This window comes from Squalius cephalus (genome assembly GCF_949319135.1).
Source record: "Squalius cephalus genome assembly, chromosome: 9".
Taxonomy (NCBI): Eukaryota; Metazoa; Chordata; class Actinopteri; order Cypriniformes; family Leuciscidae; genus Squalius; species Squalius cephalus.
The window spans coordinates 36,521,122-36,548,412 of NC_137130.1; the positions used below are offsets into that span (position 1 = coordinate 36,521,122).

At 39.7% G+C, this 27,291-nt stretch overlaps 1 protein-coding gene across 3 annotated transcripts; it reads right to left on the reverse strand.

Moving 5' to 3' along the window:
• Positions 1–3,178: 3,178 nt before the first annotated feature.
• Positions 3,179–19,591, reverse strand: LOC307164126 (NACHT, LRR and PYD domains-containing protein 1 homolog). 3 transcript variants are annotated; one of them, XR_013822218.1, is made up of 12 exons: positions 19,042–19,591; positions 18,551–18,615; positions 10,213–10,282; positions 9,789–10,037; positions 8,880–8,924; positions 7,031–8,723; positions 6,827–6,910; positions 6,622–6,705; positions 5,785–6,218; positions 5,408–5,494; positions 3,699–3,818; positions 3,179–3,493 (listed from the first exon to the last, which is right to left on the reverse strand). XR_013822218.1 is itself a non-coding variant. In XM_079880567.1 (12 exons), exons 3-12 carry the CDS (start codon positions 10,229–10,231, stop codon positions 3,457–3,459), a joined length of 2,679 nt encoding a protein of 892 aa, XP_079736693.1. In that variant the 5' UTR covers positions 10,232–10,282; positions 18,551–18,615; positions 19,042–19,591; the 3' UTR covers positions 3,179–3,456. The 3 variants fall into 3 exon arrangements, 2 of the variants coding, with proteins under 2 accessions (XP_079736693.1, XP_079736694.1); XM_079880567.1 differs by having other exon boundaries at positions 5,958–6,218; XM_079880568.1 differs by lacking the exons at positions 18,551–18,615; positions 19,042–19,591 and adding an exon at positions 11,187–11,317 and having other exon boundaries at positions 5,958–6,218.
• Positions 19,592–27,291: the final 7,700 nt, after the last annotated feature.

A 27,291-nucleotide genomic window follows, 5' to 3' on the forward strand; every position in this document is an offset into this window, starting at 1 on the left:
GTTCTATTTCTAGCATGCACACGTTTTCCGCACGACTCGGGCCACACCTGAGACGCGCGTGTCACGCAAGCTGCGACGCGGTGCCAACTCACACCAGGAGCATTTCAGAAGCGGAGCGACTGGATGCGCGAGACCACGTGATTTGCCTGTCCGACGTGGTTTTTCTTGATTTTTGAGTTTCTAACTTTCTACCATACAGTGGTTTCTACCAAGGATATTGGTATGTAATACGTTTGGGAGTTTGCACAGGGTGTTTATTTTGAATTTGACAATGTTTTTTTTACTTTTATTTTGTATTCCCGGTGCGACTTGGACGCGCGTCCGTCAAAAATAGACTAGGCGCCTATATTTAGCGAAGCGGCGCGGAGAGCCGCTTCTGGGAAGCTTCTGAAACGCGCCGCATCGCGGCCGGTGTAAACACAAGCATTGACTTGAATGGGCGCGATCAGCTCCGGTAGCCGTGTCGCAGCCGTAATGCGCCGCAGATGTGAGCAGTGTAAATGAGGGGTAAGTGTGAATTCGATGCAGCGCCATCTAAGGGAATGGCAAGCTAAACTAATTTCAGGACAATATCAAAAAAAAAAAAAAAAAAAAAAAACAAGAATCGATTTTTGGAATTCTATGAATCGATTTTGAATCGGTAAAGTTTGAATCGCGATTCATATGTGAATCGATTTTTTTGCCCACTCCTAACGAGTAGTATTACATTTTTGAGTAATGAGCCCAACACTGGTCACTACTAAGAGTTCATACTCAATATGCTACTGTAGGCTGTTGTCTGAATGGGACATTTCTAGACTCAAACCTGTAATTGAGGGTTTTCAATTCATTAAAAAATGTAATTGTCATTACCACTCAGAATTATTATTTTTTCATATTTTATTTTACACATGGAGGAATAATATAGACTTTTCGGCTCTCAGGCGTCTTCAGTGTGTGAACACACAGTAGCTGTGTCCCAATTCAGGGGCTGCATCCTTTGAAGAGCACAGCTGATAAATGCTGTTCTTTTGAACTTTCTATTCATCAAACAATCCTGAAAAAAAATTGTACACAACTGTTTTCATCATTGATAATAATAATAAATGTTTATTGAGCATCAAATCATCATATTAGAATGATTTCTGAAGGATCATGTGACACTGAAGACTGGAGTAATGATCTTGACAATTCAGCTTTGCCAACACAGAAATAAATTGCATTTTAAAATATATTCACAATAGAAAACAGTTATTTTAATTGTAAAATATTTCACAATAATACTGCTTTTGCTGTATATTGCATCAAATAAATGCAGCCTTGGTGAGCAGAAGAGCCTTCTTTTAAAACATTAAAAAATCTTACCGTTCTAAAACTTTTGACCAGTAGTGTATATATATATGTGTGTGTGTTAGCAGTAATAAACATCATCAATTAGTAAATAGGCTTGTTAGTATTGTTAGTACACCAAAATGTTATAAATTGTACATAACCTTAGAGATTTATAATCACAGCATAAATGAACAACCCAACAACTATATATAGGCAATATACACTGCTCAAAAAAATTAAAGGAACACTTTGAAAACACATCAGATCTCAATGGGGAAAAATATCATGCTGGATATCTATACTAATATGGACTGGGTAATGTGTTATGAACGAAAGGATGCCACATCGTTTGATGGAAATGAAAATGATCAACCTACAGAGGATTGAATTCAAAGACACCCCGGAAATCTAAGTGAAAAAATGATGCAGCAGGCTTGTCAATTTTGCTGAAATTTCATTGCAGCAACTCAAAATGGTACTCAGTAGTTTGTATGGCCCCCACGTGCTTGTATGCATGCCTGACAACGTCGGGGCATGCTCCTAATGAGACGACGGATGGTGTCCTGGGGTATTTCCTCCCAGATCTGGACCAGCGCATCACTGAGCTCCTGGACAGTCTGAGGTGCAACCAGGTGATGTCAGATGGACCGAAACACAATGTCCCATAGGTGTTCTATTGGATGTAGGTCAGGTGAGCGTGGTGGCCCTTCAATGGTATCATTCCTTCATCCTCCAGGAACTGCCTGCATGCTCTCGCCACATGAGGCCGGGCATTGTTGTGCACCAGGAGGAACCCAGGACCCACTGCACCAGCATAGGGCCTGATAATGGATCCAATGATTTCATCCCGATACCTAATGACAGTCAGGGTGCCATTGTCTAGCCTGCAGAGGTCTGTGCGTCCCTCCATGGATATGCCTCCCCAGACCATCACTGACCCACCACCAAACCGGTCATGCTGAACGATGTTACAGGCAGCATAACATTCTCCACGGCTTCTCCAGACCCTTTCCTGTCTGTCACGTGCTCAGGGTGAACCTGCTCTCATTTGTGAAAACCACAGGGCACCAGTGGCGGACCTGCCAATTCTGGTGTTCAATGGGAAATGCCAATCGAGCTCCCTGGTGCTGGGCAGTGAGCACAGGGCCCACTCGAGGACGTCGGGCCCTCAGGCCACCCTCATGAAGTCTGTTTCTGATTGTTTGGTCAGAGACATTCACACCAGTGGCCTGCTGGAGGTCATTTTGTAGGGCTCTGGCAGTGCTCATCATGTTCCTCCTCGCACAAAGGAGCAGATACCGGTCCTGCTGATGGGTTAAGGACCTTCTACGGCCCTGTCCAGCTCTCCTAGAGTAGCTGTCTGTCTTCCTGGAATCTCCTCCATGCTCTTGAGACTGTGCTGGGAGACACAGCAAACCTTCTGGCAATGGCACATATTGATGAGCCATCCGGAAGGAGCTGGACTGCCTGCGCAACCTCTGTAGGGTCCAGGTATCGCCTCATGCTACCAGTAGTGACACTGACCCTAGCCAAATGCAAAACTGGTGAAAAACAGTCCGAAAAGATGAGTAGGGAAAAAATGTCACTGGCCTCCACCTGTAAAACCATTCCTGTTTTGGGGGTTGTCTCACTGTTGCCCATCTAGTGCACCTGCTGTTAATGTCATTAACACTAAAGCAGCTGAAACTGATTACCAACCCCCTCTGTTACTTAACTGACCAGATCAATATCCCAGGAGTTTAACTGACTTGATGCTATTCTCTGATTAAAAAGTGTTCCCCTTATTTTTTTGAGCAGTGTAGTATATTAAATATACAATTTAATTTAATACAATAACTGTCACATGATCTATATGAAGCAAATCTCAAATGCTTGATAGTTTATATTTTGTTCACACATAAACCTTGCAGTCTAAAAAATCATTCTGCTCTAAAGTATTACATTTAGTCAAAGCATCAACATCGTAAAACTCTGTAAAGCTGCTTGGAAAAACACTGTACAAACAAATTGACACACAGCTATTATGATTACAATGCATGTAAATGAGTTTAGAGTCATTTGGTGTCTTTATTCATTTCCACAGCTCCAGGTAAAGTTTCCTTGCAGTTTTCTCCTGAAGGTAGCAGTAAAGCTGTACCATTAGTCCTAAAGTTTTCTCCTCTTTAGTTCGGAAAACAAGGGCCTTAGAAATGGAGAGACAAGAGATAAATCATGACAGAGAAATATGAACAAGATGACCTGTAGGATAGGATCCACATTTAGTATGCAATGCTCAAAATGAAATTGCATAAATCATAAGAAAACTTTTGTGTTACTGGCTCGTGTCATATTACAGTTCTCATTTTTTTATTGGTGCTTTCTTAGTGTTAATCTCAGTCTTAACTTACTTTCTCAAAGTCTCCATGGAAAAGCCCTGGTCATTCAGAAGAATCTTCACCTTCTGGTTGCAGCGAGACCGACGTAAACAATAATCTGTGCATTTTTGAGACGGGTTATTGCAAATGGACCTTCATAATCAGAAAGCACAAAGCACAGCATCAGTACAGAGTCTTTTAACAAACCTGATATTTGCTTTTAATTATTGTTATAACAATAATTTGTGTGAGAAACAGACCAACATTTAAGTTGTTATTGAATTGTTAAAGGGATAGTTCACCCAAAAATGAAAATGCTGTCAGTAATTTCTCACCCTCATGTTGTTCCAACCCCGTAAGACCTTCGTTCATCTTCGGAACACAAATTAAGATATTTTTGATGAAATCTGAGAGCTGGATCACTCCTCCATAGGCTTCTAAGGGATTGGAACTTGCCGGCCCAGAATAGTTATTAAAGACATCGTTAATATAGTCCAAGTGACTACAGTGGCTCAACCATATGTTTATCAAGCAACGAGAATATTTTTTGTGCGCAAAAAAAACAAACAAAACTACCGACTTTATTCCACTATTCATTATCTTCAGTGTGGGCCTCGAGTGAGTTCACGTAGTAAAACTGCGCAGTGCGTCTGTGTTGCACGTCACACGCATCACACACATGACCTGCGTCGGCCAATAGTGAGCCTACGTGGTGACATATTAAAGTGTTAGTTCACCCAAAAATGAAAATTATGTCATTAATGACTCACCCTCATGTCGTTCCAAGCCCATAAGACACTCCGTTCATCTTCGGAACACAGTTTAAGATATTTTAGATTTAGACTGAGAGCTTTCTGTCCCTCCATTGAAAATGTATGTACGGTATACTGTCCATGTCCAGAAAGCTAATAAAGACATCATCAAAGTAGTCCATGTGACATCAGTGGGTTAGTTAGAACGCTGTATTCAAGCTATTCTACATTGTTTGTATTTTGGTATTGCTATATTTTTTTATATATTTTTAATGTCAGCAGCGTCTTACGTCAGCAGCGTCACTGCGGAGTCGTGAACGTGGATTGACAACAGATCCTGAAGAGAATACAATGCTGAATAAAGTCATAGTTTTTGTTATTTTTGGACCAAAATGTATTTTCGATGCTTCAAAAAGTTCTAACTAACCCACTGATGCCACATGGACTACTTTGATGATGTCTTTATTAGCTTTCTGGACATGGACAGTATACCATACATACATTTTCAATGGAGGGACAGAAAGCTCTCGGACTAAATCTAAAATATCTTAATCCGTGTTCCGAAAATGAACGGAGGTCTTACGGGCTTGGAACGACATGAGGGTGAGTCATTAATGACATAATTTTCATTTTTGGGTGAACTAACCCTTTAAATATCTTAATTTGTGTTCCGAATTTGAACGAAGGTCTTACGGTGATGGAACAACATGAGGGTGAGTAATAACTGACAGAATTTTCATTTTTGGGTGAACTATCCCTTTAATGAACAACGATATCTAGGGTGGATGTAAAGAAAACTTAATTTATGAATAACAATTCTCAAGGTTTTGATTTGTTCCTTACAAAAACGTATTATGTGACTTCAGAAAACATGGAATATCCCTCAAAAGTCGTTCTTTTATGGTGTTTTTGTCTCCTTTTTAAAGCTTGTAAGCTGTACTCTCCATGAAATTGCATAGAAAATCTATATAATGATAAACCAATACAAACCCATTAAATGTCATCATACAACTTGGTCTTGTGTTTGAGCTCTGCAAGATCTTGATTCCTTCCTCCAGTAAAAAGCCAGCATCTACCCTAGATGTGGAAACACATTATACAGATAAAATGATTAAGATTGAGAATGCCATTCTTCACATCTGCTTATTACACATTCATTTAAACAATTCCAGAACACTTTAAATGGATGAAGGCCATGAACTACAGATGGGAGGTTTCATTTGCTTTGTAAGGTTATCTGATATAGCAAGAGCTAAACTGCCAAAATAAATAAATAAATAAATAGAAATAATAAAATAAATGAATAAAATAATAATAATAATAATAATAATGAATATAATAATTATAAAAAAATATGTTTACTAAACCATTTTGTGTTTCTAAGGTTTTCAGTTCCTCAAAGGTGAGTGTGATCAGTGTCATTAATTCACAGAATTTTCCTTTTTGGATGGACTATCCTTTTGAATTTTAGATACTCCGTTCTTATCAACAGACAAATTCCCATAGAAACAGGACAGAGGTGATTCCAGATGTTTCTCACGTGAGTTCGGTTAGACTGGGGCAGTTCTGGCTCATCTGGAGGGTCCAGGCAGACAACCTCTCAGTTAGACGCTCTACACTCATTTCCATCTTTTTCAGTTTAGAGAAGGAATAGAGAAATGACAGTAATGCTTCTGGATCCCTTTGGTGAATTATCTGAAAAAGTCTGGTCCAGTCGATGTTGATTATCTCCGAGTGTGGAAAGGTGAGACTGAATGATTGCACATCCGGATGGTGAAGATGGCCAATCTTTATGCAGATACTATAAAAAAAGAATTAAAAAAAGATTCAAGTTGTTGTTGTGTCTATAAGTCAATAATTTCTTGCTTAGAATATCTTTTTGTGATTTAAAAAAAAAAAGAGATTAATTGGTGGTTTGTTGGCCACCAGCCAATATTTGCATCATTAGCAATAGTCAAAAAAGATAAAAGTGTTTACCTTATTTTTTAACTGTTTTGGGTGACCAATTTAGTTGCATTATTACTATTAGAAATATAATCTATTAGATTGCAGAGACCAAGTGCCAGATAAACTGGAGAACAAGATGATGATATAATTGGTTATACAAAACATATTAATCATAGAATTATTTCTGGTTATCATGAGAAAAAAAACTATTTGATGAAAAGAAAAACGAAAAAAAAAAAAAATCACTTGTTCTTCACCTGGACAGCTCTTTGATGATTGACAGAACAAGTGAGTTGCCAGGATGATCCCCATACTTCATTTGGTAGATGCCGACAATAACACTGCAAACCAAAGCACAGAAAAAACATACATGAACCTTAAAGTTAAACAAAAGCACATTAAAGGATGATGCACGTGTGCATAAAACACATCAAATGTATAAAATATATTTTAAAACATTACCTCTGTGAGCTCAGGGTCTGTCCTCTCGCGAGAGCGTAGATCAGTTCACCGAGATCAGAGTCTGATGGATCTTCTATACCCAAGCTTCAAAATCAAATACAGAACATTACTGTACAGACTAATTAAGTTTAACTTGCAACAGCAAATTAGAGATTAGATATTAATTACATCAACCAAATATGTGTTTTAGACCAGCGCATTTACCTTGCTTTTTTAAACTTGTGAAGTTCAGGCAAAATCATAGAAAAATCTTCCGATGTCAAACACAAAAAGATTTCTTCAATGCTCTGACAGAACTGAGAGCAGTACAGCAGGGCACAGACATCTGTTCTTCTGAGGAATTGTTTAATATTTAATAGTTTAATCATTCCCCAGGATTCCATTGCTTCTTTCACAAAGACTTCTTCATGAAGTTCATAGAGACAGTGAAGAACAAAACATACTGCTTCCGAATACAAGGAACAACCTTTAACCTTTTCCAAAACCCATTCTTTCAGATGAGCCTGTGTTATTGGACGAATGAACAGACCATGTTTTTCAAGTGTGAGTCTCACATCCTTATTCAACAAACCAAATGCAAATTGCACCACAGCTGCAAATTGTGGTTTTGAGAAACCATCCATTAAAAGTGACCTTGTAAGTTTCCTCTGGGACTCTTCTTCATCCAGAAGGACATAGTACAGAGCAGTGAAGAACTCCTGAAAGCTGAGATGCATGAAACTGAACATCGTCTCCTGGTAGATTCTTCTCCTAAACAGGAACTTGCACAAGAATGGATTTCCAGCAGGGTCTGAAATAGTTTCATTCACACTTTTCTCATCCAGCAGGACTTGCTGTTCCTGCATCCCTCTCTCTGCCAGCTGACCCAGACTCCTCAGCAGGGTCGGGACGGACTGACTCAAACCCTGGCAGTGATGCTTCAGAAGAGTGCACACAAAGTCCACGTAGATGGAGGTGGTGGTTTCCAGTCCGCTTGTCGCACCTGCACCATATTTGAATCGCTCCTGGATAGTTGTGCAGATGATCCAGCAGACGACAGGGATTGAGCAGGCAGTGATAAGGGTTTCATTAGCCTTCACATATGTATAAGCCTCCCTGTAAAGTTTCTCATTTTGAAAAAACTTCTGGAAGTACTCCTCCACTCCCTTTTCTGAAAATCCCACAATCTCAGAGAAACGCTGAGGTCCTTTGAGCAAATTACTGAGTGTGTTTGTAGCTGTAGATCTGGAGGAGACCAGCAGGAAAGACTCTGGCAGGATTCGACCCCTCAGCAGGGCACAAAGAGTGTCCACAGGTGGGGCTTTCTGAAGCAGATCAGTGTGTGCTGACGTGTCATTAATGTCCTGTGTGAGTTTCAGCTCATCAAATCCATCAATGACCACAAGCACCTTCTCTGGCGACTGCTGTAAAATCTGTGAGATCTCATGTGATGATAAACTACAACTACAGCTCAAGATCTCCACCAAACTCTTCTCGCCAGGAATGCGATTTATTTCTTTACACTTTAAGTGGAAGACAACATCAAACCGCCCTTTGTAGAGGTCACCAGATGCCCAGTCCATCATGATCTTCTGCACAGTGAAAGATTTCCCGTTTCCAGAATTTCCCTGCAGTATCACAGATCTAGGACTGATCCCTTTGACATCTGTGTCGAACAGAGAGCTGAGATGGACAGAGTCTCCACTGCTCCTGGAGCTGAGGACCTGCTGGAAGCTCTTTCCACGGGAGCAGATCTCTTCTTCTCGCTCTTTTCGATCTCTATGTTTCCGAAGGATCAGAGGTTGTGTGAAGCGCTCAGACAGCAGCACATGTTCACCAGGCAGTGAGTTATACTCAGTCACATACTGATACTCGCTGCAGATCCGCTTCATATATTTGTGAATCACTGAGCTGATTTCTGTAGAAAAGGTTAATGTTCAAAGAGTTAGTTTTTTTTCTGATTCTAATACAGTATGAAATCCCAGAGCAGACAAATATCAACTAAATTACGAGGTCGATGGAGTGCAATATTTAAAATATTGTAAAATTCAATATTATAAAATTCATCAGTCACCTGAGGAATGTGTTTTTTCAGAGTGTGTGTGATGTCCTGTGGAGCCTGTAGAACATTAGACACACTTGATACATTGATTAAGGCATTTCACATATATTTTACATCAATCTATATATCTTGCTGTCTGTCTGTCTGTCTGTCATCTATCTATCTATTGCTGAACACATTTATTAGACCACCACCCAATGTAAGGTTTGTGCCACAACTGCCCTAAGCTAACAGTATTGGTGATACACATTTTTTGAGAAGGGAAAAAATAAGTACAGACTGCACATCATTAAAAGTACTCATAAAGTCTATCCATAAGTGGAAATTAGTTATTTTTGCATTTTTTAGAGCAATTTTCTACTTCCGGTTTAAAAAGCAAAGACTCTCAGCTTATCCATGTCTACCTATAGGAATATGACGTCTATCACTGTATTCATATATCAGCTCCTCCAGTATTATCAACAGTATTATCCTCCATCCCCAGCTCCACCTCTCGTCAGTCAGGATTTGGAATTCTGATTCCCCTTTGAATCAGACTAAATTCTCAAATTATGTTGTACATTAGAATATTGACATTAATGATATCTGCAATACATTCATGTTGGTTCTGTTCTGTTTACCCTAAAGGGGGTTATTGCTGCTCTCCCTGCTCTTATCCATGCTAGGCTGCTCAGAACAGAACCATACCGCCAATCCAAAACATATGCTAACTGTCAATCGTATTTGACGATAGTGGTCCTGACAGAAATAAGTTAACAAGATGGAAAATTAAGACAAAATATTTAAGGTTCCTACTTCCTAGAAGAGCTTCTGCGATTTGTGCAATGCCTGTAAAAGTACATATTTTAACAGTGCATATCTCAGTACATACTGTAGGTCTAGACACATGTGGTATAATAGCCAAAATGAGTGTGCTCTTACCTAAGTCTCTCAACAGATATGGCTCATGCTTTTCCAGTCTAGAATAAAAGGCAGATTTAACCTTGTCTCCTCCAGAGTGCAACACTTTATAAAACTCTCTCATTTTCTCCTGGTTAGTATCTGCTGCTTTGATCTCACAGTACGGCTCCCATTCCAGCATGCCACTGGACAGCAGCTCATCCGCTATCGCCTTAACACTCTTTACTCTCTGGACAAGTTTCGCCCAGTGGGCATCTACAAACCGAGCACCTGGTAGAGAGATAATATGATAACTGCTCACAAGCAAGAACGTGATTTCATAAGATTCAAGAACGGCATATTCTATAGTGTAGCAAGTACTTATTTGGGCAACTTCACTTTTAATCAGTGTAATGCAGACTTTTTTCATATGACTATCTCTGCTTTTACTGTGGTAACTACTTACGCTCTGAGTCGTGGTCCATGGTGTCTCATAAGTGTCTGACGTGTTGTAGAGAGCTGTCTTAAGTTGTCCTCTAGGAAATGAAACATAATGCACATAGTGTGAGATGGTTGAAGAGAGCTTTTGTGACCCATGGTTAAAGATTACACTATTGGTATGCAGTAAATTAAGTGGCACGTAGAAAAATTAATAACGAAAGTATATCTTAAAGTACACCCCGAAATAACCATATATGGAGCATACAACGCCTAGTTGTACTATGCATATCCTCATCTGCATATCATTTGCATATGATTATTCATCCACATGATACTGTGTTTAACGGTACCAGACATTAGGAAAGAATGATATACGGATGTCACATTTCATTAATAAAAATAATTTAGTAGCCTATCCTTGCCTTGTTTTTGAATAAATAAATCAAATAGTGTAAAATACATTTCAGAGAAAGTTTTTCTCAATATTTTCCACTGGCCAAATAGTATTTTTAATTGATCTATATTTTTAATGGAAACAGATAGGCCTTGTTGTGCATTATTTCCACTAAACTATTTTCTCAGACAATCTGCTATTATCAGGATAAGCAATTATCTCTGTAGTTAAAACATTAAAATACAGCATGCCACAGCAAAAGTGTTCAAAAGCATTGCATCCACAACGAATATTTCTATTTATTGAATATAAAAATGTTGTAACTTCTCAGTAATGATTTCATGTAGTTTAAATGTTTAATACCATTAATGAGAATGGCATATTTAATAATAAAAAAAAAAAAATCAGAAATCAGAAGTAAATCGTAGTTTAAATCATTATTTACTTTTTAAACTGTTATTGTGAACATGTATTTATGATTAGGACTCATAATGAAGTTTTACGGTTTTACTTAATCTGCCGTTAGATAAGATATATGCGTATAATGTATAATTTTCTTTAGATTATCTGTCTAAAAGGGACCAAAAATACATACTCCAACTCACCATCGATGTTGCCAAACTGCTCCATCTCCAAAACGTTCGTACGCATGGGTCAGAGTTTGCGTGCAGGTGCGAAGATTTTTAGCCTGACTACGTCAGACTTCGTACTTCCGCTCAATTTCATTTCGCTTCTGTACTCAAGCAGAGAATGTCTAATATGGCGAGAAGTTTCACTCTCAGTACACTTCCGGCTTCTGAACTGGTTGCAGTTCCACTCTGGCGACATATGAGGGCGCTCACAGGACGAGTGCAGAATGAATAGAGGTCTATGGCGCTATACCAATAAAAATCCACTTTTCTCAGAATATAATTTTTTGTCTAGTAATTTGAATGTTGTATTCGAAAGGAGATGCAAATAAATCACACATTGCTGGGTGTTAGATTTTTTTGAGTCACTTATTTGCTTGCTCAGATAATAACCTAGATGTGCTGTGTTTGACAGAAACCTGGCTAAAACCAAACGATTACATTACTTTAAATGAATCAACGCCGCAAGATTACTGTTATAAACATGAGCCTCGTCTGAAACGCAAAGGGGGTGGTGTTGCTGTAATTTATAGTAATAGTTTCAAAACCACTAAGAAATCAAATTTTAAATATAATTATTTTGAAGCATTGGTGCTTAATGTAAAAATATATAGTGTAAACGATAAATCACGTTTGAGATTTATGCTGGCTACTGTATACAGGCCACCAGGGCACCATACAGACTTTATCAAAGAATTTGCGGACTTTCTATCAGAATTAATATTGACTGCAGATAAAGTACTAATTGTTGGTGATTTTAATATACACATCGATAATGAAAAAGATGCATTGGGATTGGCATTTAAAGACATTGTAAATTCAATTGGAGTTAGACAACACGTGTCAGGACCTACTCATCGTCGTAATCATACTCTAGATCTAATATTATCACACGGAATATATGTTGATGCCGTTGAAATTCTGCAGCAGAGCGATGACATCTCAGATCATTACCTAGTCTCGTGTAAACTTCATTTAGCCAAGGCTGCAAAGCCGACTCCGTGTTACAAATATGTTAGACCTATCACTTCTGCCACTAAAGATTGCTTTATTAATAATCTTCCTGATCAGTTTCATCATCTCAGCATCCCGGATAGCTTAGAAGAACTAGATATTGCAACAGAAACTTTTAACTCTCTCTTTTCCAGCACTTTAGACACAGTTGTTCCGTTGCGCTTAAAGAAGATTAAAGAAAATAGTCCAACGCCGTGGTACAACGAGCACACTCGGGCCCTTAAGAGAGCAGCCAGAAAAATGGAGCGCAACTGGAAGAAAACAAAACTAGAGGTATTTCGCATTTCATGGAAGGAGAGCTCGATTGCATACAGAGAGGCTTTAAAAGCTGCTAGATCTGCTTATTTTTCAACCCTATTAGAAGAAAACAAACATAACCCTAGGTATTTATTTGAAACGGTGGCTAAACTAACGAAAAATAAAGCTTCAAGCACCAAAGTTTCCAAGCAACACAGCAGTAATGATTTTATGAATTTCTTCACTTATAAGATTGATAATATCAGGGACAAAATTATAACTATGCAACCGTCTACTACAGTATCGCATCAGGCAGTGCATTGTAGTCTCCCTGAGGAAAAATTTGATTCATTCGTTGCTATAGGAGAGGAAGAATTTACTAAACTCATTAAATCATCTAAATCTACAACATGATGTATGTTAGACCCTATACCAACTAAGCTACTGAAAGAGATGCTTCCAGAGGTCACAGATCCTCTTCTTAATATCATTAATTCATCTTTGTCTCTAGGATACATACCAAAAACCTTTAAGCTGGCTATGATTAAACCGCTTGTTAAAAAAACGCAACTTGATCCTACAGAATTAGTCAATTACAGGCCGATCTCGAATCTACCTTTTCTGTCAAAGATATTAGAAAAGGCAGTATCCTCACAACTGTGTTCCTTTCTTGAAAGAAATGATATCTGCGAGGATTTCCAGTCCGGATTTAGATCGTACCATAGTACTAAGACAGCTCTCGTTAGAGTCACAAATGATTTGCTCTTATCATCCGATCGTGGTTGTGTCTCGCTATTAGTGTTACTCGATCTTAGTGCTGCGTTTGACACCATTGACCACAACGTTCTTTTAAATAGATTAGAACATTATGTTGGCATTACGGGAAATGCACTAGCATGGTTTAAATCATACTTATCTGACCGTTATCAGTTTGTAGCAGTAAATGATGAGATGTCTCATCGATCACAAGTTCAGTATGGCGTACCACAAGGCTCAGTACTAGGACCGCTGCTGTTCACTCTGTACATGCTACCATTAGGAGATATCATTAGGAAACATGGCATTAGCTTTCACTGTTATGCCGATGATACTCAGCTCTATATTTCTTCAAAACCTAACGAAACTTATCAATTCACAAAATTAACGGAATGCATAGCTGATATAAAAAATTGGATGACTCGTAATTTCCTACTTCTAAATTCTGAAAAAACAGAGTTTCTAATTATTGGACAAAAAACTTCCTCACGTAATAACCTAGAATACTGTCTAACACTTGATGGCTGCTCTGTTAAGTCTTCGTCGTCGGTTAGGAACCTGGGTGTGCTCTGATACCAATCTTTCATTTGAAAGTCACGTGTCTAGTATCTGTAAAACTGCATTTTTCCATCTTAAAAATATATCTAAATTACGCCATATGCTCTCATTGACAAATGCGGAACAATTAGTTCATGCGTTCATGACCTCAAGGCTAGATTATTGTAATGCCCTACTGGGTGGTTGCCCTGCACGCTTAATAAACAAACTACAGCTGGTCCAAAACGCAGCAGCTCGAGTTCTTACCAGAACCAGGAAGTATGACCATATTAGCCCAGTTCTGTCAAAACTGCATTGGCTCCCTATTAAACATCGCATCAATTTTAAAATATTGCTGATCACTTACAAAGCACTAAATGGTTTAGCTCCGCAGTACTTGAGCGAGCTCTTAACGCATTATAGTCCGTCACGTCTATTGTGATCTCAAAATTCCGGCCAGTTACTAATACCGAGAATATCAAAATCGACTGCTGGCGGTAGATCCTTCTCCTATTTAGCACCAAAACTCTGGAACAGTCTTCCTACCATTGTCCGGGAAGCAGACACACTCTGTCAGTTCAAAGCCAGATTAAAGACACATCTCTTTGACCTAGCTTTCACATAATACATTATAGACTTCTATAATTTAATGTTAGGCTGCATATATTAGGTCAGCCGGAACCGGGAACACTTCCCAAAAATCCTGATGTACTCGTTACATCATGAGAAGAATGGCATCTACGCTAATTTTAGTGTCTGTGTTTATCCCGAGGTTTTCCTGCAGCCTGCCGGATCCAGGCCGTATCCAGATCTGACGAAGGACCTTCGCCTGGACCGATGACAACGCAGTGCTGAAGTGCCAACTAGTCTCTCCCTATGGAGGATCCCACTACCACTATACAGATAAGGCGTTGTCGGGAAAATTCGTTTCGCGTTGCTAACCCAAAGCAACAAAATAAAATAAAATTCTTTATCAAAATTTATAAGGAAAGACAAGTACTTTGTTTAGGCTTGGCTTGTAGGGAATTCCAAACCTGCGTATATTCAAACGCACATAACTATAGAACCCGTTCTAAATGCGCATGTGAACGCCATCAGTGTTTCTCACAGGTTCGCGTTTAAAGTCTGTGTAGAGAGAATGGTGTCGTCTTAGCGGCCCCTAATTTAATAACAAATGATCATTGCGACGGAAGCAAATCAATCAAAACTAACTTTAGATGGAAATAACTTAACTCTGCTATAAAGCCAAAACAATCTCTGTTACCTTAAATTATACGCTTATCTCTGTAAAGCTGCTTTGAAGCAATCTACATTGTTAAAAGCGCTATATAAATGAAGATGACTTGACTTGACTTGACTTGAAAAAGTCTGTTAAAGTGTCAATGACGTCATACACATGTACGACCAGAGATACTGCTTCACGGCAATCCTTCACTCACTCTGGTGCGTTCGCGCTTTGCACTTTCTTTTCTCTCGAGGCATCGACAACACAGCTGACACAGGTAAACACACGTGCTAGAAGAGTTTTTGTTTTGTTTGTTTCTGGTCCCGCTGCGGATGACACGATGCCATCAAGCGGGATCTCTGGTCGTAATCAGTCATTCACTGACCAATCAGCGTCCATTAGCAGAATGCTAGCGTGTTATGGGCAACAACAACTCAACCTGTAAGAAATCAAAAGGGCATAAGTACTCGTTCATTCAACTTTCGACCTAAAACCCATGTTGAACTTGCAAAATTTACAATCAGATCTGAGATTTCTCAACGGCAATCGGGTGAAAGAGACAAATTTAGCTGTCTAGCCCCATTGACTCCCATTCATTTTGCACTCATGTCGATCGCCCCCAGTGGAACTCTGGTGGAACTACTACCAAAATTCGGTACAATAGGGCTTAATAGGGAGTGGGCAGGCTCTCCGTAAACGGGCTCTGACTCAAGTCTGAGATAGCGCCTTATCTCTCCGTTTTCCTCCTGCCTGAAAACAGCCGGCCAATCAACGAACAGAGGGCGGGCTGACAGCCGTGACGTAGACGCTAAGATTGTACCGTGGATGCGTAGATTTACTTCACATAATCTGCAAAAGTCGTTCGCAGCCATGTTCACTCCGGTATTTCGCTTGATGGTTTTGTTTTCGCATCATATGTGTTTACTAGTGATGTATGTCTCGAGACCGGTCTCGAGACCACTTTTACGTGGTCTCGGTCTTGTCACGGCCTTGACGGTCTTTGGTCTTGTCTTGGTCTCGGACCTCTCGGTCTTGTCTAGGTCTCGCTGTCTCAGACCGACATAGTGGTCGGGGGATTTAGCAATACAATACTACAATATCCACGACGACACAACGTTCGATAATGCAACATTATTATCCGCAACGGAACGGATTGAAGCGTCCGAGTGAAGACAGTGCAGCGTGTACGTGCGCGAGCCACATGAGAAAACACTTTATCCGCGCCACTGATCGCAGCGGCAACGAGCACTTTGATCACTTGATTTAAAAAACACATATCAGTGACATGATGGGTTTTAACTTCATTCAGGAGATTTTGGGTAACTGCACAACTGACAGATGACTTTGAGCGCACCGCCAACGGTGTGTGTGTGTGTAACCATAGCGACAAAACGACCAACTTTCGGATCCTGCACTTAAGCCTATAATTTTGTTTTTAAACATTTTATTATGTATTTAAAAGTTGCAGAATGGATTCATTTGGAGACTCCGAAATCGGAAGAGATAGGCAGGCATTTGCTTAGATGAATTTGTGTCTTTGATATCTCTCTGTGTGTGTGTGTGTGTGTGTTGTTTGATTACAGTATTGTATTTAAGATGGTGGTGTTAGACTAAATAAATGGTCTTTTAAATATCATCTGCATATCTCCGTTGTGTTGATTAAACATTAGGCCTAATCCAAGTTTATAATTAGCCGCGTTTCTACCGCAGGAACTTTCCCCAGGAACTAGGAACTTTGGGCTGGTACTCGATGTGTTTACACCGCAGGAACCAGGGTCTAAATGAAGTTCCGGGTAAATATTTCCCCCTCCAATAGTCCCTGCTCATGAGGTAGTACTTTTTCAAAGTTCAGGAACTTTCAGGGGTGGGACTTGTGCGCTGCACAAGCTGATTGGTTGTGTTCAAGCCGCATTTTGGTTGGATGACTCCACGCAGCATTTTATTTATTTTTAACCTCCCTTTTTAAAAAATATATTGCGGTTCGTGTCGTGGCTTCATGCAGTAAGAGTTGTCTGTCTGCAAATATGGAATTTAATAAAAAAACTGGTGGACTGGCGACGAGTTTCAGGCTTTATTAAGGGTATTTGTGGAAGAGGAAACTTTCTGGGCGTTTGTATAGCTGATAACATACAAATTTTATATCTTACGTTAGCATTACGAGCTTACTGAACACGCTTTATCAAGTGCTCGTCTCTTTTCTGCCACAGCTTTTATTATTAAGTCATTATGTTTACACATCTATTGCAAGGCACTCCAAACCATGTAACAAATTTACTATTACAGGATTGAAATAACGCTTTGAGGTTAGTAACAAACAACTATTTACAAGACTGTCACTATTTATGATTGATAGACGGGGTTCAGGCTTTTTTTAAGTGTATTTGTAAAAGAGGAAATTTTTGCCCGTTCGTCCCGGCATCTCACAATAACTGATAACATACGTTGTCTAATTTTATACGCATACGAGCTTTCTGAACACGCTTTAGTATCAGTGCTCGTCTATTTTGTTTTGTTAATTACCTCGTTAGTAAACCAATACATAACTGCAGCACAGTTTGAATCTCCTCCATACTTATTATAAATGTGGCGCTCAAAACTGATTACTGTCCGTCGCAGACTGGGAGGAGCAGTTGCGCGCAGTTTACCTTCCCGGTACTTTAGACCGCGGTGTAAACGCAGAAAGCATCCGGTCTGGGGCAAGTTCCTGGGACAAATTGTTCCGGGTAATTTTGGTGGAAACGCGGCTATAGTGTATCTTTAATTTGATGTTACAATTTCATCTACACATTAAGTATAATTTCAATTGGTTACATACTGTATTTCTCATTCTTTAGACAGTTGTTGGAGGAGCAAGATGGTGTTGGAGGTGTTTGATGTTTTGTCAGATGAACCAGTGAGTACCAGTCATGTCAGTCCTCAACAGTACACAAAAGTTAAGGGAGACTCAATCCTCTAATAGTGCAGTAACAGCCGTCATGCAATTGCTACACATAGTTGATCTCACCCAGTCTGCAAAAACATTTACAGTGAGCTCACAGTCACACACATGACATGGTCTGTCTCTGTATAGTTCTGCCTGTGTAGTTGAAGTCATACTAGTTATTGCTTAGCTTCAACACTAGTCTGTTTTTTTTTTTTCCTCCGGTCTCGACTTGGTCTCGACTTGGTCTTGGTCTCGATACCCTCTGGTCTTGGTAGTGTCTTGGTCTCGGTTTAGGCGGTCTTGACTACAAGTCTAGTGTTTACAGTGGAAGTTAGATGCGGCTGAGCATGCGCATAACACACGCCATAACCAAACGTTATGTGATTGGCTTACGGGTAACCAGTGATTTTAAACTTCAGACAAGCGTCGTCCTCTTTCAGGGGATGTTTTGTGCGTACGCAACGTTTATAAATGAGGCCCCTATTCTGCAGCCTCCCCATGTAGAAAAACTCTGATATTGCACACTTAAGGATGTGTTGCAGTACTAATACACCTGCCGTATTATCATTACAATGGCACATTGGAAACAATACAACTTGTTAGTCAAAAAAAAAAAAAAAAAAGTACCGCCCGAAAGAATTCACTTACTGCACTCAACTGTCCCGCACTCATCCGTCCCGCGTTTCAATCGTCCCGGCTTTCCCCTACTCAGTCTAAAAAAAATAGTAACAATAATAAAACACATTATGCTGCGCGTCTAGTCGCGGTTTGTGGTGTGTAGTGTTTAATGCATTTGCTGTGCATAATGCATTTGTGATGTAATTACCTATTGACTCCACTAGAGGGACACCTGGGGGTTAAAGGGGGTTGTTGGAGTGAGAAGGTGAAGAAGTCTGGCTTGCATGTGTTAGCGGCAGTAGCCGCTTTGTTTGTAGGCTATGAATAAATGGTCGGTTCTCTCCGGTGACTCTATGTGTATGTAGTTCATTGGATATACTGCACATGAAGAAACACTACACGGTTTAGAAAAACAATAATAATATCGATCGTGTAGGCTAAGTGAGCAAAACTCATCTCGTGACTGCGAGGCTTCATGGCAGAAAAGTGATCAATAAGTTACGGTCCAGTCTTGTTCTTACCTTCAGTGAAGTCTATATTCACGATGAAGATATCAAGGTCATGAATATTAATGTGTAATATTCATTTATACACTATAGATCGAAAGTAGTTTGTGGACACGCCTCTTCTGAACTTCCTTTTTTTGTTTTCGATATTCCTCCTCAAAGACAGACGGCAAAAGATCATCTCTCCAAAATAGTAGGCTACTGGTGTAAAACGTGGAAGGCTGATAATATTTCACAAGCTTTTTTCCCCCTGCATTTAACGTTAGGCTATAGCCTATAGCATAACGTTAGGCCTACAATGTGCAAAAGCCATCACAATGTGAGTTAAAAAGACGTGCCCCAGATAATATTGGGCTCCTCTCGTCGAAAAGTCAAAAGAGACGGTGGATAAAGTGTGGTTTGTTGCCGCGCTCTTCATTCCTAAGCTATCAGACAGGCATCGTCTTGCAGCACTTTTGCAAATGCGATCTCATCCTGAAATAAATTACAAACTGCACCGCCGAATCAACCACGATCACAGTGCTCACCAATTCAGCACAGAAAGTGATGACCTAACTAGACTTCCTAGTCGTCCGATTTGTTCTATGGAATCGGTTCATAGCGGCTCTCTCTCTCATTTGTAGCTTTGGAAAGTCTGATTCATTCTAGAGAATTGTTCTTAATTTAGAGATTCAACGATTCGAGTCCAATATAGCATTTCAGGTTATTTTTTTTTATTTATTTTTTTGTTGCGGACTATTTAGTTAATCATGTCTAATTAAATATTGCAGTTAAATATTCTACCAGTATTTATAAGCTATTATTATTAATTATATTAAACAAAAGTATTTTCAACATTATTTCTATTTAACAAACATTCAAATTATTGGATAGCCTATAGAATAATACTTTCAGATTTTTCAGATAAACACAGATGTCTATGGTTGCGGTCAAAATAGAGTAGGCCTAAATCATTTTAGGTAAAATAATTTAAACTTCTAGATGCTTCAAATAGCTTTAAAGGGGTGGTTGATTATGATTTCACTTTTCTAACTTTAGTTAGTGTGTAATGTTGCTGTTTGAGCATAAAAAACATCTCCAAAATGACAACGCATAAAGTTCAAAGCAAATGGAGATAAATTTGCTTTTAAAAAAATTGTTTTTTTAAGGACTACAACAAAAGACACCAGTGCAGCGGGCAAGCTTGGAATAAGGAAAAGCTTAGATTCAGTGGATGCAAAAGATGACCTGAACACCGTTGTGTAAGTTGTGGCATTACTTTACTCTGGCATTACATGGCTTGGCCGCCCACATCATTCTGATCCTGACATAAATACAAATATATCACATACAAACTTATGTGATTTCTTTTGATAAAATATTTCATGAAACATATATGGATAACAGAGAAATTATAGCTACAATTAGCTTCAAGCTACACATTATTGAGTTTAATACAACACTTTTATTAAAAAGTAACTATCAATCACCATTGAGGGTTTTTAATAACTTTTGACTGTGATCCAATGTGTATTTTTGTCAAATGATGAGGCAGAAATATGTTGTTAATTACATTTTAGAATAAATTTATGGGGAAGATATGAAATTACGACTTCTGACTCAATCATATTTGTTAAACTTTCCTCCCTGCACAGTATTTATTGTGTTCTAGTGTCCTATTATGTTTAATTGTGTCTTATCACTATATTTAATAACACACCATGAGACCAAAACTCTGAGTGCTGTGCATCCTCCTTTACTGAACTCTCATACAAGACACAGATATGAGCAATCAACAGATGATCAGTCTAACACATAAGTCAACTTAATCAGACAGAGAGTGTCAAACCAAATCCACCACATCCCCCCTTTTTAAAGGAGTCATAACCTAGTCTTAATTTGGATACCTACTGCTGTATTTCATAGTCTTTCATGCCCTTCTAAAAAATAAAAGTGGGAAAAAAAATAAAAACAGAGCTCTAAAACCTTTATTTCTGAAGGCATTATTGTCTCGCGAGATCTGATGCGATGTTTTGGCTGTCGTGGACGTAGAGTCCATTCCCCGTGTTTACCTTGAAGCTAACGTTACATACAATAGCCGCATTAGTAGTTAGCTGCTGTTTGTTACACACAGTAGAGCAATAAAAACAGTCTTACCGTTTCAATTTCAGGCAAGTCCTGGATGGTTGGAATGGCACCTTTTTTCAAACGGAGCTTCGTGGCCAACTTCGCCTGATATTGGCCCAAATTTGTGAATGATTCCGGCGTAAAATGTTTAGCGCAGACACCGAACAATAAGCCAGTTGAAAGTGTTGCTGGGACAGCGTCATTAAAAATGAATTTTATCCACTGGTCCCTGATAGTTTGGTCCGTTTTTGGTATAGAAAACACATTCGCATGTTGTTTCTGGCAGTCAACCACAGAGCAACTCACGTGTGCACTCGGTTTCTCCATCTTTCGCGACTGAACTGAATATGAGGGGGAGAGGGGATGGGCGGGCTTCCTGCTGCGGTGTCCATATATGGTATATCCTGCCCCGTCTTGACGTCAAGACGGGGCTGAAATCAAAATCTCGTTTTTTAGTGCGCGTGCACGTGGGCTATTTTACAAACCCTGAGGTAAACAAACGCTTCACTTTTAAATATCGGCTTCCCGGCCAGTGTATAATCATTATGCAATCATAACATACATTGATTCTCGTGGAAAAGTGAAATTTGCAGGTTATGACTCCTTTAACCTCATACCCTATTCACATAACAGCCCTTAATTGTTTGTTCGTGGACAAATGTGGGCACAGAGGTCTCAGGTGTCATCCAATTTTTTATTTATTATAAATGTTATATCAATGTCTTCGATAAAATTTATTCTATCCATTTATGGTATTTTTTTTTATTTTGGGGGTATTTTTGAATTTATTTACCTCTAAAAGTACCACAATTTCTATGTAAATAATGCTTATTTAATGTTATATTTATTATTTCTTTACCTACATTAAAAATATCATTCCACTAAGTTCTGAGAGTTAAATCCTAAAGATGAAGTGTTTTTGCTGGCATCTAGTGCCTTATATTGGTATTAAATTAAGAATAAAAACAATAATATCAATAGCCACTAGATGGCTATAGTACTACTCATTCTCAATGGCTGCATATAGACTGAACTGAACCACTGTATAAAATCAATTTGACCTCTTAAGTTTTTGACTATCACAAGTTAAAATTGTAATTTAAAAAAAAAATCTGTTAGGTGAGACTATACAAAGATGTCAAAATATGCTTAGATAAATATGACCATACTATAAGGAAAAGACAAAGTAGTAGAACATTTATCATTTATTTCAAACAAAAAATATCAAATTTCAATAACTAATTAGTACCAAACGGGTAAGAATATACATAACAACAACTAAATAAGTGTTAGCTAAGAACAGGAAAGAACAAACAAACAGGTAAGAACAAACAGTAATAGTTATTTACATTATTTACATTATTTACATGCACTTGTGGCAGGTGGTAATTGTAACTGAATGTTCTTTGCAGATATATTCTCTGCATTTTGCACATACAGTGCTGGTTTTCTTCCTGTTGGAAGTGCAGACATGGCACCTTTTTCTTTTTGTTGGAGGAGTTGCTGTTGATGTGCTAGGGATGCTTTCTGAGGAGGGTTGTCCTCTGATCTGATTCAGCATCCTCAGAGAGGCTGCTCCACGGGGAACACTCTTCCTTTTCTGAATCAGTGGGGACACCAGAGCCTTCCCAAGCTCTTCCAAAAAGATCCGCCTTCTGAAGGTCTTTCCTGCATTCCAGGCAGGGTTGATTTCCGACCACAGGACGAAGGCATTCAGGGCTGACACATCCAGCATGTTTGAAAAGACCACCATGGGCCAACGGTTGGATTTGCGCTTACATGTGTAAGCAGCGACCATCTTGAATAATACACACAGAAAAAGAATAAAATCAAACACTATACTGACAAAAGTACATTTACATTTTTTCACTTAGCAACTCATACATTTGTTACAAATTATAAACTGCAAGCAATTTGTCATAGGAAAATTAGTAAACAATGCAAAAAAAATTTTTTGTAAAATACCTGGTCAAGGCAGTCCACTCCACCTTTCGTCTTGTTGTAATCCAGGATTACATCTGGCTTCCTGTCTTCCCCTGTGCTGACTGTGGCTGCCTTGTGAACTGTGCTCATCAAGAGCACATTTTTGTTTTTCTTTGGACAGTAAGACACAAGTGTGTGTGTATTGGTAAATGCAAACACTGAAGAGAATTTCTCTCTGCCCCTTATCTTCACCAGCGCGGATGGGAGCTCAGGCTTGTTCCTCCTCACCGTTCCCAGCATGCCCAGTTTTCTCTTCAGGAGCTCCTGGCCAAGGGCATACGACGTGAAATAATTGTCACACGTGATGGTGTGCCCTTGGAGACCCGCGGACATATCGAGGACAACACGCATTGCCAGGTTTTTTTCCCGCTGCCCATTAGCTGGTTTGCCGGTATAAATTTGCATATTATATGCATAACTGGTCTTAGCATCGCAGGCTGCCCAGATTTTGATGCCATATCTGGCTGGTTTGCTTGGCATGTACTGCTTGAAGCTACAGCGTCCTCTGAAAGGTACCAGGCATTCATCGACTGTAACTTCTTGGCCTGGGTTGTACATTTTAGGCAGATTTTCGACCCATTTTTCCCAGATATTTCGTATGGCAGCCAGTTTGTCGTCTCTCCAGCGGTCAGGTCTTGTGTCTCGGTTGTCAAACCGGATGACCCTTGTCATGATTTCAAATGCACCAAGAGACATTGTAGCACGAAAAATGGCTCTCCCTGTGTCTGCATTCCACAAGCTTCTTGTGGCCTCGTCGTGAGAACGATAAACACCGGCCAGCAAAAGCAGACCAATGTAGGCCTGTATGTCCACCCAGTCCACCTCTTTCCATGACTCCCCATACACTCTTTTCCCCTCTAAATTTGTCATGTCAATCAGTGTTTTTTTAGTTTCCTCAGGAAAAAAAAGCTCAAAAGCTGACCTTACGTCGTCCACACGCGAACAGGCATATCTGGTTGGCCCAGGGGTCATCTTCATTACTTGCTCTGCAGGTGCTCTCCCTGGTGTCTGGTCAGGTGCAGTAGCCGTCCAGATGATTTCTCCATTTTTAGATGCATAAGTTAGTATGCCAGGATCCTCTTCCTCAGAGTCTTCATCTGTGTCGACATAATCTGGGTCAAACTCAGTCTGACTGTCCGTTTCAGATCCTTGATCCTCTGCTGACTCCAAACCACAGTCTGGCATGCCTCCTTCCTCCCCACTGGATTCCAGGAGAATATCCAGGGTCTCTGCTGCACTATACCTCTTACTCATTGTGCTGTTTGCAGTGAACTGATAAAATAACTGCCACTGCAGGTTTAGGTAGCATATGCTGCATAAACGTTTTGTATCTAAGTATCAACAAACCTTGCAGTAGCACTTTGATCTGACTCTGAAGTGTGTGCGTGTGTGAGAGAGAGTCTGATGTGCCAGGTGGATGATTGGATCATACCAAAAAACATGGTCAGACATTGGCTCATTCAATTTTTTGTTTTTGTATGTGTGAGTAAGTTTTTATTTGAAAGCTCTGAGCTCTGTCATAGGCTCATTGAATGCATGGTTTGTGTTTGTGTGTGTGTGTGTGTGTGTTTGTGTGTGCTTGTGTGTGTGTGAGAGAGAGAGAGAGAGAGGGTGATGAGCCAGGTGGTTTATTGGATCATTCCATTGGTTGTCATCATTGATTGGATCATTTTTGTATGTGTGAGTGAGTTCAGTATGTGTGACAGAGCCCAGCTCTGTCATAGGCTCATTGAATGCATTGTTTGTGTTTGTGTGTGTGTGTGTGTGTGTGTGTATGAGTGAGAGTTTTTGCCATGTTCAGAATGTTGTACAGGATCAGCCCTTCATTTGTGTGTATGTTAGATATACATTGTATTGGATTTATTGATTTTATTTTACAAAAAAACAACAAGAATGCTCTGAATTACAGGTTTTCCCATTCATTCCTATGGGTGCCCATTTTTGTCCACGAACAAACAATTAAGGAGTTTTTTTTTTTCACCCACTTAACATTGTAGAATCGAGTCATTTTTGTGTGTGTGTGTTCAGGTGGTAAACTTAGGAAAAGTAGCCAAGTCTTGTACCGCTCAGATCAAGGGAAGTATTTTTAAAAAATAAATCAAAATTATTTTGCCCACATTTGTCCCCAATAGGGTTTTAGGGTTAACAAAACTACGATTTAATATTTACATTCAGACTGGTTCACTCAAATCTCGCCATGTAAATATTCAAATCTATCAAACAGTAACTTTAATTAAACATTTGACTTATTTAACTAATCAAGTTCATACCACATATTTACTTCTAAGCGTTCACAGTAAACAACAATAGTCCAATAAAATTACTTTGAGAATACTTTGTGTCTTCGGTTACCGAATACTTTTTTATTTTTTATTTTATTTTCTTTTTTCACATGTCCACAACATAATCATTATATCTAGTTGGCCGTTTTACTTCTCTTCCACTTCTAGTATGGCATGCCGGCTGCTCTTCCACTCTCACCGGAGAATTCACAGGTGATTGTTCTGCTGGTCGGGTGCCTGAGTGGAAGTCTCCTCCAAATACTCATCAGGATCAACATCTTTGCACAGACTCTGATGTATCTTTCTCAAGTGGCGTCTATTTCTCCAGAATGTCTTTCCTGCTGGCGTTTGCACTGTATAAGACCGAGGTTCATCTCTCTTGTGAACCACCAGCTCCCATCCACATCTCGTCTGCATATGTACTGTGGGTCCTGGAGCCAGCTCAGGTACTGTCTTGGCATTACGGTTGTGCTGATGGTGCATTCGAGACTGCAAATCTTCCAGTCTTTTGTGTATACGTTGTGGGGTTGACTGTTGAAGAACAGCACTAGAGCATGGGAGTGTGCTCCGCAGGACTCTGCCCATCAGCATTTATGCTGGAGATTCATTCAGGCCTGTCACTGGTGTATTTCTTAGTGACAGCAGCACTAGATGTGGGTCTGTGCCAGTTTGTATCGCTTTCTTCAATGCATGTTTAACAGTCTTTATTTCTCTTTCAGCAAGTCCATTGGACTGAGGGTATCCTGGACTGGAGAATGTGAGCTTAAAGTACCATGATGCTGCAAAGGACTTCATCTCATAGATGGCAAATGGTACGCTGTCACTCACTAATTCTTTTGGGATACCATGTCTGGCAAAGACTGATTTCATCTTTTGTATCACTGAGTGGGCTGATTTGTCTGGTAAATTCAGATATTTTGTCAAATAGTCCACTAGCAATAGATAAGACTGACCTCTCAGCTCGAAGATGTCTGCTCCAACCTTCATCCACGGTAGTTCTGGAACGTCATGTGTGATGAGTGGCTCTTTTTGATGTAATGGCTGGAGTTGTTGGCAGGCGCACATTTCTCCACCATCATCACTATGTCTAGTGCCATTCCAGGCCAGTATAGGGATTTTCTTGCTTTGGCCTTTGTTCTCTGGATACCTTGGTGAGCTATGTGTAGCTTTTCTAAGATTACTTTTTTGAAGCTCTGAGGTATGATTATCTTGTCTCCTACCATCACAATGCCATTCTGTACGCTGATTCTGTTCCGCATAGGCCAGAAGCTGTGTAGGCTACTGTTCACACCACGTCTTTTCTTCGGCCAGCCAGTCTCTACCTTCTCACCTCTTTCAGTTGTTGGAGTGTCTGTGGACTCAGTGCATCTGTGGCCTCCAAAACATGCTCAACTTTCTCATCATAGAGGTCTTCGCCATCATCAGCCTCCCTACTTACAGTTGCACGGGATAGTGTATTGGCAATATGCATGTGCTTGCCCGGTGTATATATTATGTTCAGTTCATACTTTTGTAGTTGTAAGAGCATTTGCTGCAATCGTGCTGGGGCCTTGCACAGCTGTTTCTGCATGATGTTCTCAAGGGGCTTATGATCTGATTGCACTGTCACTGCCTTGCCATATATGTGCTGATGAAACTTACTTGCTACGAAGACTATGGCGAGTAGCTCTTTCTCTATTTGAGCATATCTTTGCTCAGTATCAGTGAGTGATGCTTAGCACACAGGGTGTCCCTCTTGCAGAAGACAGACTCCCAAGCCATCTTTCGATGAGTCAGCCTGTACTGTTAGTGGTTTTTTTGTGATCATAGAACCTTAGCACAGGTGATTGTGTGAGAGCAGACTTCAAGCTCACTAAAGCAGTGCTATGGTGTGGACTCCACTGCCATACAACAT